Source organism: Malaya genurostris, chromosome 2, assembly GCF_030247185.1.
Source record: "Malaya genurostris strain Urasoe2022 chromosome 2, Malgen_1.1, whole genome shotgun sequence".
NCBI lineage: Eukaryota > Metazoa > Arthropoda > Insecta > Diptera > Culicidae > Malaya > Malaya genurostris.
The window spans coordinates 50,542,923-50,558,390 of NC_080571.1; the positions used below are offsets into that span (position 1 = coordinate 50,542,923).

General features: G+C 36.7%; 1 protein-coding gene across 1 annotated transcript in view; it reads left to right on the forward strand.

Annotated features, from left to right (window-relative positions):
- LOC131429718 (uncharacterized) overlaps positions 1-15,468 on the forward strand; it is a 92,010-nt gene that overhangs the window by 71,098 nt on the left and 5,444 nt on the right. The window contains exon 3 of the mRNA XM_058594032.1: positions 12,601-12,780. Coding sequence (XP_058450015.1) covers positions 12,601-12,780 — 180 coding nt within the window. The remainder of the gene's footprint in view (positions 1-12,600; positions 12,781-15,468) is intronic.

Sequence of the window (15,468 nt, forward strand, 5' to 3'; positions counted from 1 at the left end):
CTGTTTCATCTCATCAAATATCTGAAAGACTCAAACTTCTTGCAGTCACAGTTGGATGTATTTTTTAACTGGTGCAACGTCAACAGAATGGATATAATCGCCTTCAAATGTTTCGTTATCTCCTTCTCTTGTAAACGAACCACGATCATGTATGATTACACTATTTCGCAAGCTGTACTAAAACGGGAGACATCAATTAAGGATCTAGGAGTGTTATTGGATTCAAAACTTAGTTTCAAAGATCACATAGAATATACCCTCTCTAAAGCATTAAAGATGCTAGGATTCATCTTTCGCATCTCAAAAAATTTCAATAACATATACTGCCTGAAATCGTTATATTGCGCTCTAGTTCGCGAGTATGCTGTTGTTGTTTGGGCACCATATTATCAAACAGATAAGCTACGCATTGAAACTGTTCAGTGCAAGTTCATTCGTTTTGCTTTGCGTCGCCTGCCCTGGAGAGATCCATTTAATCTTCCAAGCTACGAAAAAGCTGTTTTCGCCGCGGACCTCATCCAATCTCGAATTGATAGTGCAGATCTCCTACAACAGCTAAGTTTTGACATTCTTCGGCGTAATTTGCGGTTTAATCCCTTTCTCAGAATTCCTCGTGCTAGAACTAACTATGGGATTGCACCGTTTTCGAGTATATGTCGCGTATTCAATACTTGCTCTGATGGATTTAATTTCAATTTATCTCGTAACGCCATTAAAACCCGTTTTCTCCAAAATTTTCCCGCTAATTTTATTAGGATAATTAGTCAATATGAATAGTTGTTAGTTAGCTTTGTAGTTTAAATAATGGTAATTTAAGATTTCGTTATGCATCATTTGGTCAAATGTTATTTGTTGCTACAAAAGATGAGAAGGTTTTATGCCTGCTGCAGAAGGAGAACCAAAATCTCAGCTCCAGCAAGCTTTTCCTTTGCTCCTAAATAAACAAATAAATAAATTAACAGATGGATGAAAAAGAGATGACCAAGATAAATACTTTAAATTGACCCCACAAATTTCCAAAAGCAGTCCTCGGGGATTTTTGTTTATCATTGAATATTAAGACTTATTTGTACTGAAGACGTTTAAAATTTAATAGCAAATTTTGAACGGTTGTCCATAACCTACTTCACCGCTAGTGATATTACTTAGTCGTGTTTGATGAATGTTCGTAGCAGGATAATGACAGGATCAATTTTCGATTAACGAATTAGCGATAAAATGAAAAATACTTGGACATTCGAAAGTTCAAATTACCCTTTTATTAAATATTGTGTCCATTAACTTTGACATGAACGCTATATTCGTTCAAGAATTGTATCAAAAGGCCTCTCATTCGTCGAGCCACCACATCGGTTTGCTTAGTATTCAGTCCTGAGAATCAATATTCTGTTCTAGCGGAGTGAACATGAGGAGTGATTATACCAGTATTCTTCTTATCGTTAAAGCCAATGTATAAAACAGCAGATCTCACAACTAATGGTTCTTACATGCCACGATTTCTCCTTCAGATATGATATTCACGATTCGCATATGGGAATTCGTCAAGTAATCCAAAGCTCGGAAAATGAAATGATTTGGCTTAAGCAGCTTACAAATATCATGAATAGCATCCTAAGCAGACCGTTTTGAAAAAACCACTCTTGAAAACTCTCCCGAATCGGCTGAACAAACTTCAGCATGCTAAATGCATGCTAAATGCAAAATATTTTCATCTGAACTCATTATTTCAGCAGTTACATTAATTTGATTTGTTCAACTCACGCCCACGATGGCCAACATAATTCATCTAACTACATCTACTGGTAAATGACATTAGAACTTGTGTTTCTGTTAACGGTATAGCTAAAACAGTCATTTGGCAAGTAATGATTTTGATACCCTATTAAGCACGTGTTTCCAAATGACGAATCAATCATGCATGTAAAATCTCCACCCAAATCTACTCGTTGCGCGCCAAACGATTTTACAAAGATCTAGTATTCTTTTCTTCAACGGCGAAATACTGAGCATCTTCTTGCGCGCCAAACATCAATTGTAGATCTAGCAATCATTGGCGACTTTTCAGTGGAAAATTCCATTGTCCATACAAAATAACTTTATTGGTTTTTCCCACTTTTCCGGTAAGTTTTCCTAATTTTTTTGATGTACGAACCCGGTGGGGGTAAAAACTGATCAAACAAAAAAAAAGCATCTCAATCCGTCCATCCGTTCTTACGTGATGCGATTACAAAGAATGATCTCTGCATTTTTATATATATAGATATCAAGTTGTTCCTGCCATATGGTTGCTCAAAGTAGATTTTTATCTTTCTCGTATTATAATTAAGTTGACCAGATACGACTTCTTATTTTGGAATACAACATTGATAAGTGTGAAATCCATTAATTTGAAGAGAAAAAAATACCTTATAACTATTAAGTAAACCTTTCTAGTTTGAAAATTTTTTATGGATATTTACTGAACAAATGTACTTCCACTATATCTGTTTCGAAAGCACCGGAAGAAACCTGTTTTAATCCACCTAGTGGTGTAATGATGCCTTTCTCATATCAATCATACTATCATATATAATACTGTGGTATTCTTCAAAATAATTTGCTTCGATTCTTAAAAGAATAAATGAAATCGGTTTGTTTGACCGTTATGTCAACGTCAGAATAAGCCGAAAACAATGTTTTTGTTCGGCACGTCAGGAAAGAGGTGGTACTTCGGTACCAAATTTATAAGTGTTTTGCAAATAGCATTAACTGTACGTCTGCTTAGCGGTTCAAGTTGAACTGTTTAAGTTTGCAATAAGCAGTTCAATTTGAACTGCTCTATACTGACGAGTCTAAGACGAAACGTAAAGAACAGTGAGTTATGTCAAGTTAATAAGAATTTTTCTTTATTTTTCATCATCGTACTAATTGATTCAACACATTTTACCCTATAGCTCTGGAACAGGCGGTCAGATTCGGGTGAAATTAAATAGAAACCTATGAAAATATAGGAACTTTTATTTGAACCTGTTTGTGGAAAGCGATAAAATCATCTCTGAGCAAATTGAGTGAGTCCCGTTTTAAACGTTTTTGATCACTGAAAAATATAAGTTTTAATGTGACAACCCTGCACGCTATACGAATTTGAACAAAGCACGCTGCGAACGGAGCAAAGTCGTACGTACCGTCGCATACTAGTTTTGCATCACCATTTTGAAAGACGATTTGATTGTTTTGACACTCATCGCCCTATAATTTAAAGACAATGTGAGCATTAATTTGAATCATAATTCATGAAAATCGGCTTAACCGTTGCTGAGAAATCGAAGTGAGTTTCGTTTTTGGAGATTTTCTTCATTATTATCGGTGCTTTCGGAAGCGGAAACCGAGGACTAGTAGTCCCAAAGTAGTTTTATGAATTCACCAACTAACAAGATCTATAAACTAGATGAATTTAGCAGTAAGTTTTATAAAGGGTGATTTTTTAAGAGCTTGAGAACTTTTTTAAACAATAAAACGCATAAAATTTGCAAAATCTCATCGGTTCTTTATTTTAAACGTTAGATTGGTACATGACATTTACTTTTTGAAGATAATTTCATTTAAATGTTGACCGCGGCTGCGTCTTAGGTGGTCCATTCGGAAAGTCCAATTTTGGGCAACTTTTTCGAGCATTTCGGCCGGAATAGCCCGAATTTCTTCGGAAATGTTGTCTTCCAAAGCTGGAATAGTTACTGGCTTATTTCTGTAGACTTTAGACTTGACGTAGCCCCACAAAAAATAGTCTAAAGGCGTCAAATCGCATGATCTTGGTGGCCAACTTACCGGTCCATTTCTTGAGATGAATTGTTCTCCGAAGTTTTCCCTCAAAATGGCCATAGAATCGCGAGCTGTGTGGCATGTAGCGCCATCTTGTTGAAACCACATGTCAACCAAGTTCAGTTCTTCCATTTTTGGCAACAAAAAGTTTGTTAGCATCGAACGATAGCGATCGCCATTCACTGTAACGTTGCGTCCAACAGCATCTTTGAAAAAATACGGTCCAATGATTCCACCAGCGTACAAACCACACCAAACAGTGCATTTTTCGGGATGCATGGGCAGTTCTTGAACGGCTTCTGGTTACTCTTCACTCCAAATGCGGCAATTTTGCTTATTTACGTAGCCATTCAACCAGAAATGAGCCTCATCGCTGAACAAAATTTGTCGATAAAAAAGCGGATTTTCCGAATGGACCACCTAAGACGCAGCCGCGGTCAACATTTAAATGAAATTATCTTCAAAAAGTAAATGTCATGTACCAATCTAACGTTTAAAATAAAGAACCGATGAGATTTTGCAAATTTTATGCGTTTTATTGTTTAAAAAAGTTCTCAAGCTCTTAAAAAATCACCCTTTACAAATGTGCATCCGCTATCGCTTGTGAAGAAATACTCATGAAATTGAAAATTTTCAGTAATCGCGCTGTATTATCGAACCGAAAGTCGGATCTGGATCAATTTTTCAGGACTTTTTAAAGAATTTTGAGACCTTTTATTTGATTCTTAGTTTGCGAAAATCGGTCAAGAAATTTCCGAGAAAATTGAGTGAGCATTTTTTAATAAGTTTGCACATATTTCCTTGTAATTCAGGAACCGGAAGTCGGATCCAAGTGAAACTCAGGAACTTTGTTTTTTTTTTCGAGGAAGTGCTTTTAACAACAGCTTTCTCGTATCGGCACTAAGTTTTTTCAGCATCAGTGTCGTCGACAACTAAACTAAACTGAAATTCATATTCATCCAAGAATCCAATGAAACTTAATTTGTGAGATTTCACAGAACACTGTATCGCTAATTGTCCGATATTTGCAATATTTAGGAACATATTTACCTACCTTGGGATAAATGTCTGAGAAATCGATGTGAGCTCCATTACAAAGTATTTAATCTTTTTGTCTTTCTCTTATAGAAAGCTTATGCAATCACTGTGATAACCGACTTTTGAACCAAGGTCCGGAGGGCCGAATGCCATATACCATTCGACTCAGTTCGTCTATTACGCAAAATTTCTCTCTCTCTCTGTGTGTGTGTATGTAACGTTTTTTTGCATTAACTTTCCTCGGAGATGGTTGAACCGATTTTCACAAACTTAGATTCAAGTGAAAGGTTTTGAGGTCCCATAAAAAATTCCTGAAAATCATTTGGATCCGGTTCGGGAGTTATGGGGTACAATGTGCAAAAAAAAGAAAATATGTGTTCTAATTTTTCTCATAGATCGCGCGACCGATTTTCACAAACTTAGGTTCAAATGAAAGGTCCTGTGGTCCCATGCGTAGTTCCTGAATTTCATGCGGATCCGACTTCCGGTTCCGGAAAAATAGGGTAAAGTGGGTTAATAATTGTATACCATCACTTAAAATGGGGAAAAACCTTAAAAAAAATTTCTAAATCGACCTCAAATCTTTTCCAATTGATAGTTTTTATCAGTAGACGGTCAAACAAACCGATTTCGGTTATTCTTTTAGGAATCGAAGAAAATTATGTTGAAGAATACCACAGTATTATATATGATAGTATGATTGATATGAGAAAGGCACCATTACACCACTAGGTGGATTAAAACAGGTTTTTTTCTTTGTATTTTGTTACAGTGAAGCATTTCAAGAATATACTGTGAAACTTTCAAGCCTATCGGAACAAAACTCAGCAAGTTATGGGCCTTTGTCTTTGCTTATCTCATATTGCGACGAAGTAAGAGCTCGGGGCACAGACTCAAGATTTCTGCTTCGATTGACTTAAAAACTTGACAAAACATTCGTACATTGTTGCATTATAACGACATACAAAAGAGAAATATATGTTTTTGAAAATGTTTGACGGAGTAAATTGTTTCCTACGATTTAATAGACAACAATCTTTAAACGCGTTTCATCGAAAGCAGGTTTGGAAAGGCCGTGTCCATCGTCATTCAAAAACTACTGCACCATTTTTGTTCTAATTTTGCACACATTTTCTACATGTAAAATACCAGACGCTAACGTTTTTCCTTTCATTGTTTGTCACATTGTGGAGGTTTTACAGCTACAAAATGGCGGATTTTACAGGGAACGGGTATAGCGTGATGGGTAGCTCGATGCCTTTCACGCAGCCCACCTAGGTTCGATTCGCAACTCTGTACATAAAATTAGAAAGTTTTTCTGACCTGAAGAGGCGAATGACCTAAAAGTTAAAACCTCTATAATCGGAACAAAAAAAAGGTGGATTTTTATGTGAAACATCATACTTTTGACTTTAAGCAACCACCAAAAATTTAAAAAAAAAATAAAAAATCAAGCAGAATCGTTGGGGTCTAGAAAAACATCTACTCTATCTATGTTGCTTTGGTTTTTTGCTTTCTGAGATACAGTGGTCACCGCAAATCACGATTTTTAAGAAACTCAAACAAGAACTTTTGAATTATTTCTCAATTATTTTCCAAGAACAAATTGCAAAATATTGTTCGAATGCAGAACGTGTGAATTTGTTTTGTTGAACGACTCGCGAAGCTACGATGCGACTTACTTGTCATGTTCTTGATATTCAAATATAACCCGATTTTAGCTGATTTTGGGAATATGAGACGGTTAGATGTGGACTGCTAAAGGTGAAATGAGAATTCAGTTCGATCCCGAGTAGTGCAACATGGGTTCGTAATGCGGTTTTCGGTTTCTTAAATTCAAAATCTCGTATCTGAGGATTAACAGTTTTTCTGATCAATCATTTCAATTTGGTCAGTGGAAGAAAACAGAGTAATTAAATTTGGGTAGTCAGGTTAGTCTTACAACATGAGACTTTTTAGATCAGGCGAAGTTACAGAGTTTCACTTTTAGAAACTTGTAGTTGTATTAGCACAGTTAGGAGATCGTACAAGTGCGAAGACTACAAAAGGTAATAAAAAGGCTAACGTACGGCGTGTATACAATAGCTTACAGTGTCGATCAACCGTGCGACGGTTATTATTTGCAGATTTTGCCGGACTTTGTCAACTCAGTCAACTTTGTATCAATTATTAATATTACTTCACCATTTGATTGGAAATATTTCTAAGTTTCGATTTGAATGTATCAAGCATTTTCAATTATATATGATTAAAATTTTGATTAATAGCTTATCCTATTGTCAGTGTCGTATTTTATCGGCTGAAAATCAAAGATGCTATGCAAGCTTACTGGATTTTCTTTATGTTATATTATTTCAAATGAAGTATTACAAACAAACCAATTCGCATCCTCTAATTCTGAACAAAATGTCACCATAGACACACGGGGAGGCATGAGATAGGAACTTGTGAGCACTTTTGACGACCTCATTATAATGAGCATAAAAAAGCGGTGATCGGAACGGAGATGTTAGGAATTATCGAAGCATAACCATTTTATCAGCCGAATCTAAGCTATTTGAAATAATTGCGGGCACTGAGATACTTTTCCGTACTTAAAATTACATCTCTATCGATCAGCATCGATTCATGCCAGATTAGATTCACTTCCACTTGTTTTTCGAGTTTGGAGAATAGAGTACAAATTGTTGCAGAATACACTGATCTGAAAGCTGCTATCGATCGAATTGACCACCGAATACTATTGTGCAAGATGTTGCGGCTGGGTGCAACACAAAAGTTTACTGACTGACTACGCTCTTACTTATGTGGTAGAGCCCTGCGCAGTAAGCTTGGTTCCTGTGTATCATCTCCGTTCTTAAGTTTATCAGGATTTCCTCTAGGCAGCAATATGGGTCCACTTTTGTTCTTGTTGTTCTTCAACGATGCTGTTTCGGTGCTCGAAGTTGGCTGCAGATTGGTATATGCCGATGATTTGAAATTATATCCTGTAGTTCGCTCTATGGACGACTGCATCCGGCTTCAACAACTTCTTGCTACATTCGTCGCCTATGAAATTGGTGGACAAACGCTCCGGTTGATCATGTTAATGAACTTGGTGTTTTGGTAGATGCCAAACTTACTCTAGAAGACTCCCAAACTTACTCTAGACTGCCAAACTTACTCTAGAAGACTCATGGACTGAAACTTCTATACTGTGTCTCTGGAACAACGCTTCTGAGGCTGGAACTCTAGGACGTGAACCCTGGGTTAGGACTCTGGTATAAGGACTCAGTAATCAAAACTCTTGGGTTGAGACTTTATAATTGAAGCTCTGAAACGATAACTCAGAGAATGAAACTTTGAGAGTACGGCTTTGAGGTTGGCACTGTAGAAAATATCTGTTATTGAACCTTCTAGAATGATACTTTGGGCATTGAACTGCGGGACTGGAGCTCTGAAGCTGCAACTATGGAATTGACACTCTGACACTGTAAATTAGACACCTGAGATTGAAACATTAGGCTAGGCTGATGTAAGATGGAATTGCTTTACGTAGTTGCATCCCGATCAACAGAGCATAACAGGATTCTATCAAAATTATATGTGATCTTAATATTTATATCTCATTATGTTATAAATATGATTCCAAATCAGAAGCAAACATTCAGATTTTATTAAGATTATAGCAAGTCCAGATATTATATTAAGGGCCGTTATATTTCAGGTAAAACTATACTAGAGAATTGAAAAAAAAGAGTTCAAACACTTTTGTCGATCGTGTTTTTGACTTTCAACCCGAAAAATGCTATGCTTCAATAAAGAGCAGTAACAAACATTTTTTTCCAATTTTACATACCTGCAGATGCTTTTGAAAACAATGATTTGATATTTGATTTTGAAATGACAGCCTAAATTTTAAATTTTAGAACGTTCCTAAGTAATTTCTACTTGAATTATGTAAAGTTTTTATTCAAATATTAATTTTAAATTGAAAATAAATATTTTTCAAGATAATTTTGCGCTTTTTCTCTTAGGAATAAAGAAAGGTAAGGCAAAAGCTTTAAAACTCGAATAATAAATATTGGAAATAGTGATATAGCATTCGACTCCGTTCATTGAATCCGCAATGTTTCCTAAGAGATGATTTTCGGACCCCGAATGTACTGAAAATAGAGAAAAAAATCTTATAAAATTCTTATCGATTTATGTTAAGGTCTTGCTGTACTTTATACTATGTTGATCGGATGATTTTTTACGTAGTTCTAAATAAAAAGCTTTGTTAATATTACATTGAAAAATGTTCACTAGTGGCGCTGATGATATCATCATGGTCTAACGCAAACTAAAATAATATCGAATCACTTTCACAATTTTCGGATAAAAAAAAGTTGGTTAGGTCATCGAATAATAAGATCTACGAATTGCAGATATCGAATTTTGCCCGTTGTCATCTATATCATTACATTAACATTTTTACATTCATAAATCAGATAAAAACGATTCATCGCACCATAATACCTTCGATTTGAAAAGTTCAATCTATCCAAATCTGATCAATTTATGATAGTCGTATTTCGTAGTTTTTTGATTATTTCCAATCCGGAACCATCAGCTGGGAATCGAAATTTCGCAATGTAGAATTTAAAGCAACCGACCCCCATTATGAGACTTTCCATTTGAATCATTTTTCTGTGAGTCAATCTAGGTAGATATCAAACAATCAAACCGGAATGAAAGTTCAATTTTGATGGCTTTTGGACAATACTTACGGGGCTTCTGGCTGCGGATATCGCAAACTAATGTGGCTAATAGGCAATTGGTTGATCATCAATCATAAAAACTTGCTATTCGAATCGATGTTATATATACTTCTGATTTTTCACTGACTTCAAACGAATTTTTATTCTAATCTAAATTAACGAAAATCGATTCAGCCATCTCCGAAAAAATTAAGTGCACATTTTAATCAAATATACCCGCCAATCGACATACATACACGTACAGACAAATCACTACTTCATTTGATCGAGCGAACTGATTCGAATTGAATTGAATTGCCCTCTTGGTACAAAGAAGAAAAAACTGAAAAACTATCATTCATTAGTTAATTTCCTCAGATTATATAAGATAGTTTTGTTTCACTGAATTTAATGATTTCCGTTCATTTGATACTATTCTTCAGCACCAAAAAAAAGCTTGCTCATAGTTCTAAAATAGCCCCTTTGTCATTCATATGCCGGTTGGAAGGAAACGACGAAAAAGGTGGAGAGCGATAGATTATTTTTGTAGCAATATGGACTTACACTAGTTATATTATGATGCCAATATATCCTTCCAACCTCAGTTGGTTCTCATGCCCCGATGCAATCGTAGCGTATGTTGGCAACTCAAAACTTCCCGGTTCGAAACCAGTCGCTTAACTGTTCATGTTTTTTTTATCGCAAATCAAATCGCCTGAAGGTATGCAATTTTATCTCACTTCGCGAAACCTATTTTTAGATTTGCACGATGAAGCCTTTCGCCCCAAAAATGGGTATTAACAGCTGAAAAGTTGTACTAAATTTGTAACAAATTTAGATAAAATATTGATATTTACATATCAAGGTTTGTAATAATTTTGCTATCACCTAGGTTAAATTGAGTTATAATTTTTGTTATTTTAACTATTAACGAGGCCAAAATTATGACTAATTTAGATAGAAAAAATGAAACAACCCCAGATACAATTTTGTTATCCCTTGTTTATCGGGATACAACTGATGTACTTCATTGCACTATGATTAAAGATGGGAGAGTAACAATCAAAAAAGTGTTTTTTTTTGTTTTTAACAAAAATTCTAATTTTTGGAAAATGCTCTGCATTTTGCATTTTTTAGGTTTTTTAAGAACACAAACACAAGTACAAAACAAAATTTGGTTGAATACTACCGCTTCACTAATAATAGTACATTTTTATTATGTTAAAGTTTCTTACTAAACTATATAAAATGAAAAATGACGAAAAAAATGAATGCATGAAGTGGTTTTCGTGGTTCAATTTGGGAATTTTTATATGGACTACAAGAAAGTTCCGGAGAACAGAAAAAGTGCATGTGGTGGGATCAACTGGGCGCTATTTATTATGAGCTACTCAAATGCGTTTGGACAGAGCATTGCATGAAAAGCGAACGCAATATGAAGATCTTCATGACATAGTATTTTTTCTTCATGACAATGCAAGACTGCATGCTTCGAAAGTTGTAAAAGCTTTTTTTTATAATCGCTGCAATGAAAAGTTCTGCCCCAGCCACCATTTTTTATCAGACATTGTTCCATACGGTTGCCATTTGATTCAATCTATGGCGCAACCAAAAATTGGATTGTCGTTTGTCGAATCTGAGGGAAAAGGAATTTTTCAAACTTGGTATCCGAGTCTTAGTGGTGGTGTATAACGATGGACTATACTTTGAAAAACGATGGACTATGCTTTGAAAAACGGTACTGAAATGATACTCTCACTAAATATCGTGAAACTTTAATAATTTATTCCAACGCCTGATATATTATAAATAGATTCATATAACGACATTCACATAGGTGTTTTATGTTATGTATGTTATAAATATTCTGATTTCACTTATCATAAAGCCGTTTATTTAAAATTTACTGACACCGACTTCAGTAACAAAAGTCTGGCCCTTGTTTCTGTGATTCTTATTGTCGACACCGCAAACTATTGAAAATAACCTTTAAGGTGCAGAAATGTGCAGGATCGCATAGTGTTTTTTGAAAAGTAGAGAAAAAATGCTATAAAATCAAATACAATTGAACAGTGGCAGCCCTTTCCTACCTATATAGAACTCTAATCGCAAAACATCGTCATTGCGCCATATATTTTGTATGGAAGGATGAAAAGAAAGTTTACAATACCCTATCTTTGAGAGGATATGGAGAAATTATTTCTTATTTAAAAATTTTTATACCTTAAACTGTAATCCTTCACTTATCTGAGAATTCAAAAAAATCATACAGTGCAAGAAAAAAATAAATTAATTTTTTGGATTTCTGCCACCTTGGCATCACTGTGCATTGCTCCTCCAACATTTTGATGCCCTTTGAAAAAAAAACAGATTTGCCATGGCCTTCAAAATAGGATTCCGTTTCTGCAATGGCCTCAGCATTCGACGAAAATTTCTTTTCCTGGAGAAACCTTTTCAGGTTTGGAAATAGATAATAGTCGCAGGGGGCCAGATCAGGAGAATACGGGGGTCCACAACAACCCGTACCGCAAATCACCGCATCAGAAACAAAAAATCATTTTTCGGTTTTCTCTAGTGCAATGCAGTGTATTCTGAATTTGGTTCGCTATGTTGAATGCTGAATTTCCATGCTTTTTCCATGGCTACACTCATGTCGATATGGAAATTAAAATTATTCCACTTTCTAGAACAACACTGTGAAAATATTATTTTTCTCTGCTCTCGGATATAACTTATCTAGTTACAAAATCTCAACACATTTTTCGGTAAGCGAATTACAACCGATGAGTTTCTACTTTTAATTCCAAAATGAATCAACAATTACAAGCATAATGAAAACTAATCCTGTTGAGGCCCTAGAATATGTTAGGTCAACAACGGTATCCAGTTTCCAGCCAGGACACGAAAATAATCTAATGTAATTTGAGCAACTCCGACGCCGGTTGCCAATCTGCTCCACATAAACCACCGCAAAACTTAACCATCCCCCTCACCACCACCACTCTCACTGCTCTTCTTGATGTTTTTTTTTTATCCCAAACAGATAACATTCTGCGTCGGCCTGTGTTTCGTCATAGGCGTCGTCTGCTCGTTCGGTCTGTTCCGGGCGTTCATCTATCGGAACGAGCTGTTCTACATGGGAGTACTGAACTTCATCTGGTACATGTACTATTTGTTCTTTGTCCTGTGTTTCATCGCCGTTGGAAGTAAAATTACACGAGAGGTAAGTTCCACTCTATCTACACTGGTTGTACGAGTACAAGACACCATCGAACCGCTGCTTGTTTTGAACTACCCTCCGTCCCCATTAGTCGTACTATCCCAGCCACCCCACCCCCACCTGGCCCGGGCCATCATTGCATTGTCATAATCATTGCCACGCCGACCGGGTAAAGTGCGGTGATTGTTTCCCGCAGCCCCCTCGACAGCAGCATAACAACGTCTGGCATGACGGTTCCCGTTGGGAGAAAATGAAAATCAACGCGACACGAAACGTTGCTTCTGTCGCTCCGATATTGTTCGTTACCTACCGAGCGGCTTCGACCGTGAAGGAAGATGACAGAGCTCTAAAGGGAGAACAAGCCAAGGAGGCTGAACGATTTTAATTTCTCGCATAGTTCTTGGTCTCAAACGTGTGCGATGAGTCCCGTTTGTTTACAAGGACAACAATTGTGCCGCCCTGTGTCGCTCGAAACGACTGCTTGTTATCGTTGTTCTGCGGCGAAAGGGTGCTCCTGGAAGGATAACAGTCCCGGCTCTGTCGTTGGTAGGCAATCGCTACGATCGTTACGCCAGAGAGCCACACGAGGAAGAAAACGGGGTTGAGTGGCTGTGTAGCAATTATGCCGATGCGGTGACAGAACCTTTGACACGTGTTAATTAATTTGATATGGTTGTACATAATTCAAAAGAGACATTCGAGGGACCGAACGATGTTCCAGCTAATTGTTTTAGTGTCGAAATGGAGAAACTTGGTTATTAAGGGAAAGAGTATTTGTTGTAGGTCTTCATTTTTTTTACGTCGCCATCGCCGAATTTTATACCGAGTTTTTGTGCATGTTTCATGGTTCTCTGTCTCATTTTCTGACCCTCAACTACAAGTTTAAAAGTTCTATATTATAGAGAATACAAAATACAACTATAGGAAGATTTAAGATTGTGTTTGTAAATGCCTTCGATGTTTTTAAAAAATTTTCATAAGGAGTGTATCGAAAAGTAGTTAGCAACATTGATTATTGAATAAAAAAACGAAAAAAACATATTTTGACATCAGTTTTCGATATATTGAAGAAAAATTACATTTTTAGGCATTTCACTGAGATTATATTCAAGAAAATCCTAGTTTCTGTAGAAGGCTCGCACTTTGGACTTGACATTCTTCATTAAATTCTACACAATTACTTTTGTGACTTTCCTGGTGGCCGCTGTCCAGTTTTTTTTGAGCTCCTGCATGTTTTGGGATACTGTACCTTCCTTCCGAGAGTGCCGCTTGACAATTGCCCAATACCTTTCAATTGGCCAAAGATCCGAGCAGTTCGGTGGGTTGATGTCCCTTTCCACGAATTTTACCTTATTTTTTGACAACCACTGTAGAACGGAGTTGGCGAAGTGGGCTGAAGCCAAATCCGGCCAGAAGAGAGGAGGAGCCTTATGCTTTCTGTACAGTGGCAGCATTCTCTTCTTCAAACATTCTTCCTCGTACATCTTGGCGTTAATTGTGCCCTTCGTGAAGAAAATCGACGACCGCAAACCACAGGTACAAATTGCTTGCCAGACCAACACCTTTTGCCCAAACTTTTCCATCGCCACCGTGGTGTCATCGTCTTCCAGGTCCTGGTACACCGATTTCGTATAATATTGCTGTCCGGGCAGCGCTCGAGAGTCTTCCTTGGCGTAGGTTTCGTCGTCGATCAGGATGCATCCGTCTTTATTCTGTAGAATCCGGTTATACAGTTTTCGCGCTCTTGTTTTGGCCTGAACTTGCTGTACCAGGGACTTTTTCGGCACCTTCTGTTTCTTGCACGTTTTGAGGGAGTTCCGAACTTTGATCCGTTGAATCCCGCGTCGACGCCGATGGGTTTTTCCTGATGTACTCAACCACTTTTAGGTCCCGGTCGGGCTGGCTGGGACCCGTTTTCCTACCGGATCGGGACAAATCCTTCATGGAAAGGGTCTTACCGAACTTCTCGATAATATTTTTGACACTGGTGTGGTGCACTTTCACCCGTTTTGCAATTTCGTTGTACGTGACACCACTTTCTGAGCAACAAGTGTGCAGAATTTTCTTTCGCGTTTCCGGATCAATTCGACTCGATGCAATTTTTTTAGGTCTTTCTTCTTTTTTCGACTTTCAATATTTAAAACCCACTTTGGAAAGACCTAAAAAAATTGCATCGAGTTCCACTTAGATTTTTTATGATATTGTTAATTGTCAAAAAGTAAACAAAATAAAAATCCCAACAATTTGCATGGGTTCCGCGTGCAAGCATAAGCATGTTTATGCGTGTTTACGCGCACTTTGTAGTAGATACTTAGGTAATAGAGGTAGATTCTACGTAGATAAATCCAAAAAAATTGTTTTTAAAATAAAGTGAATATATAATATATATAATTTTTTTACACTATTTATATCTTCAGCAAAAATACTTCAAATATTTTTTTCTTCAAAATGAGATAGAAAAAAAATTTGTCAAAAAGTTCAACACGAAACTTGTGCAGCTTAATTTTACAAAAATTTTGAAAAAAATGACCTGGCATCCCTGATCTCTACGCTCACTGCAAAAGTGAGTTACAGAAATAGCAGACGCGTCACGCCCTCCGTTTCTTAACCATTCATGGTTTCAGCATGGTCATAGTGAAAATGAGTCACACGAATAGTACTCAGGATATTCTCATTGGAAAATAATTTGGA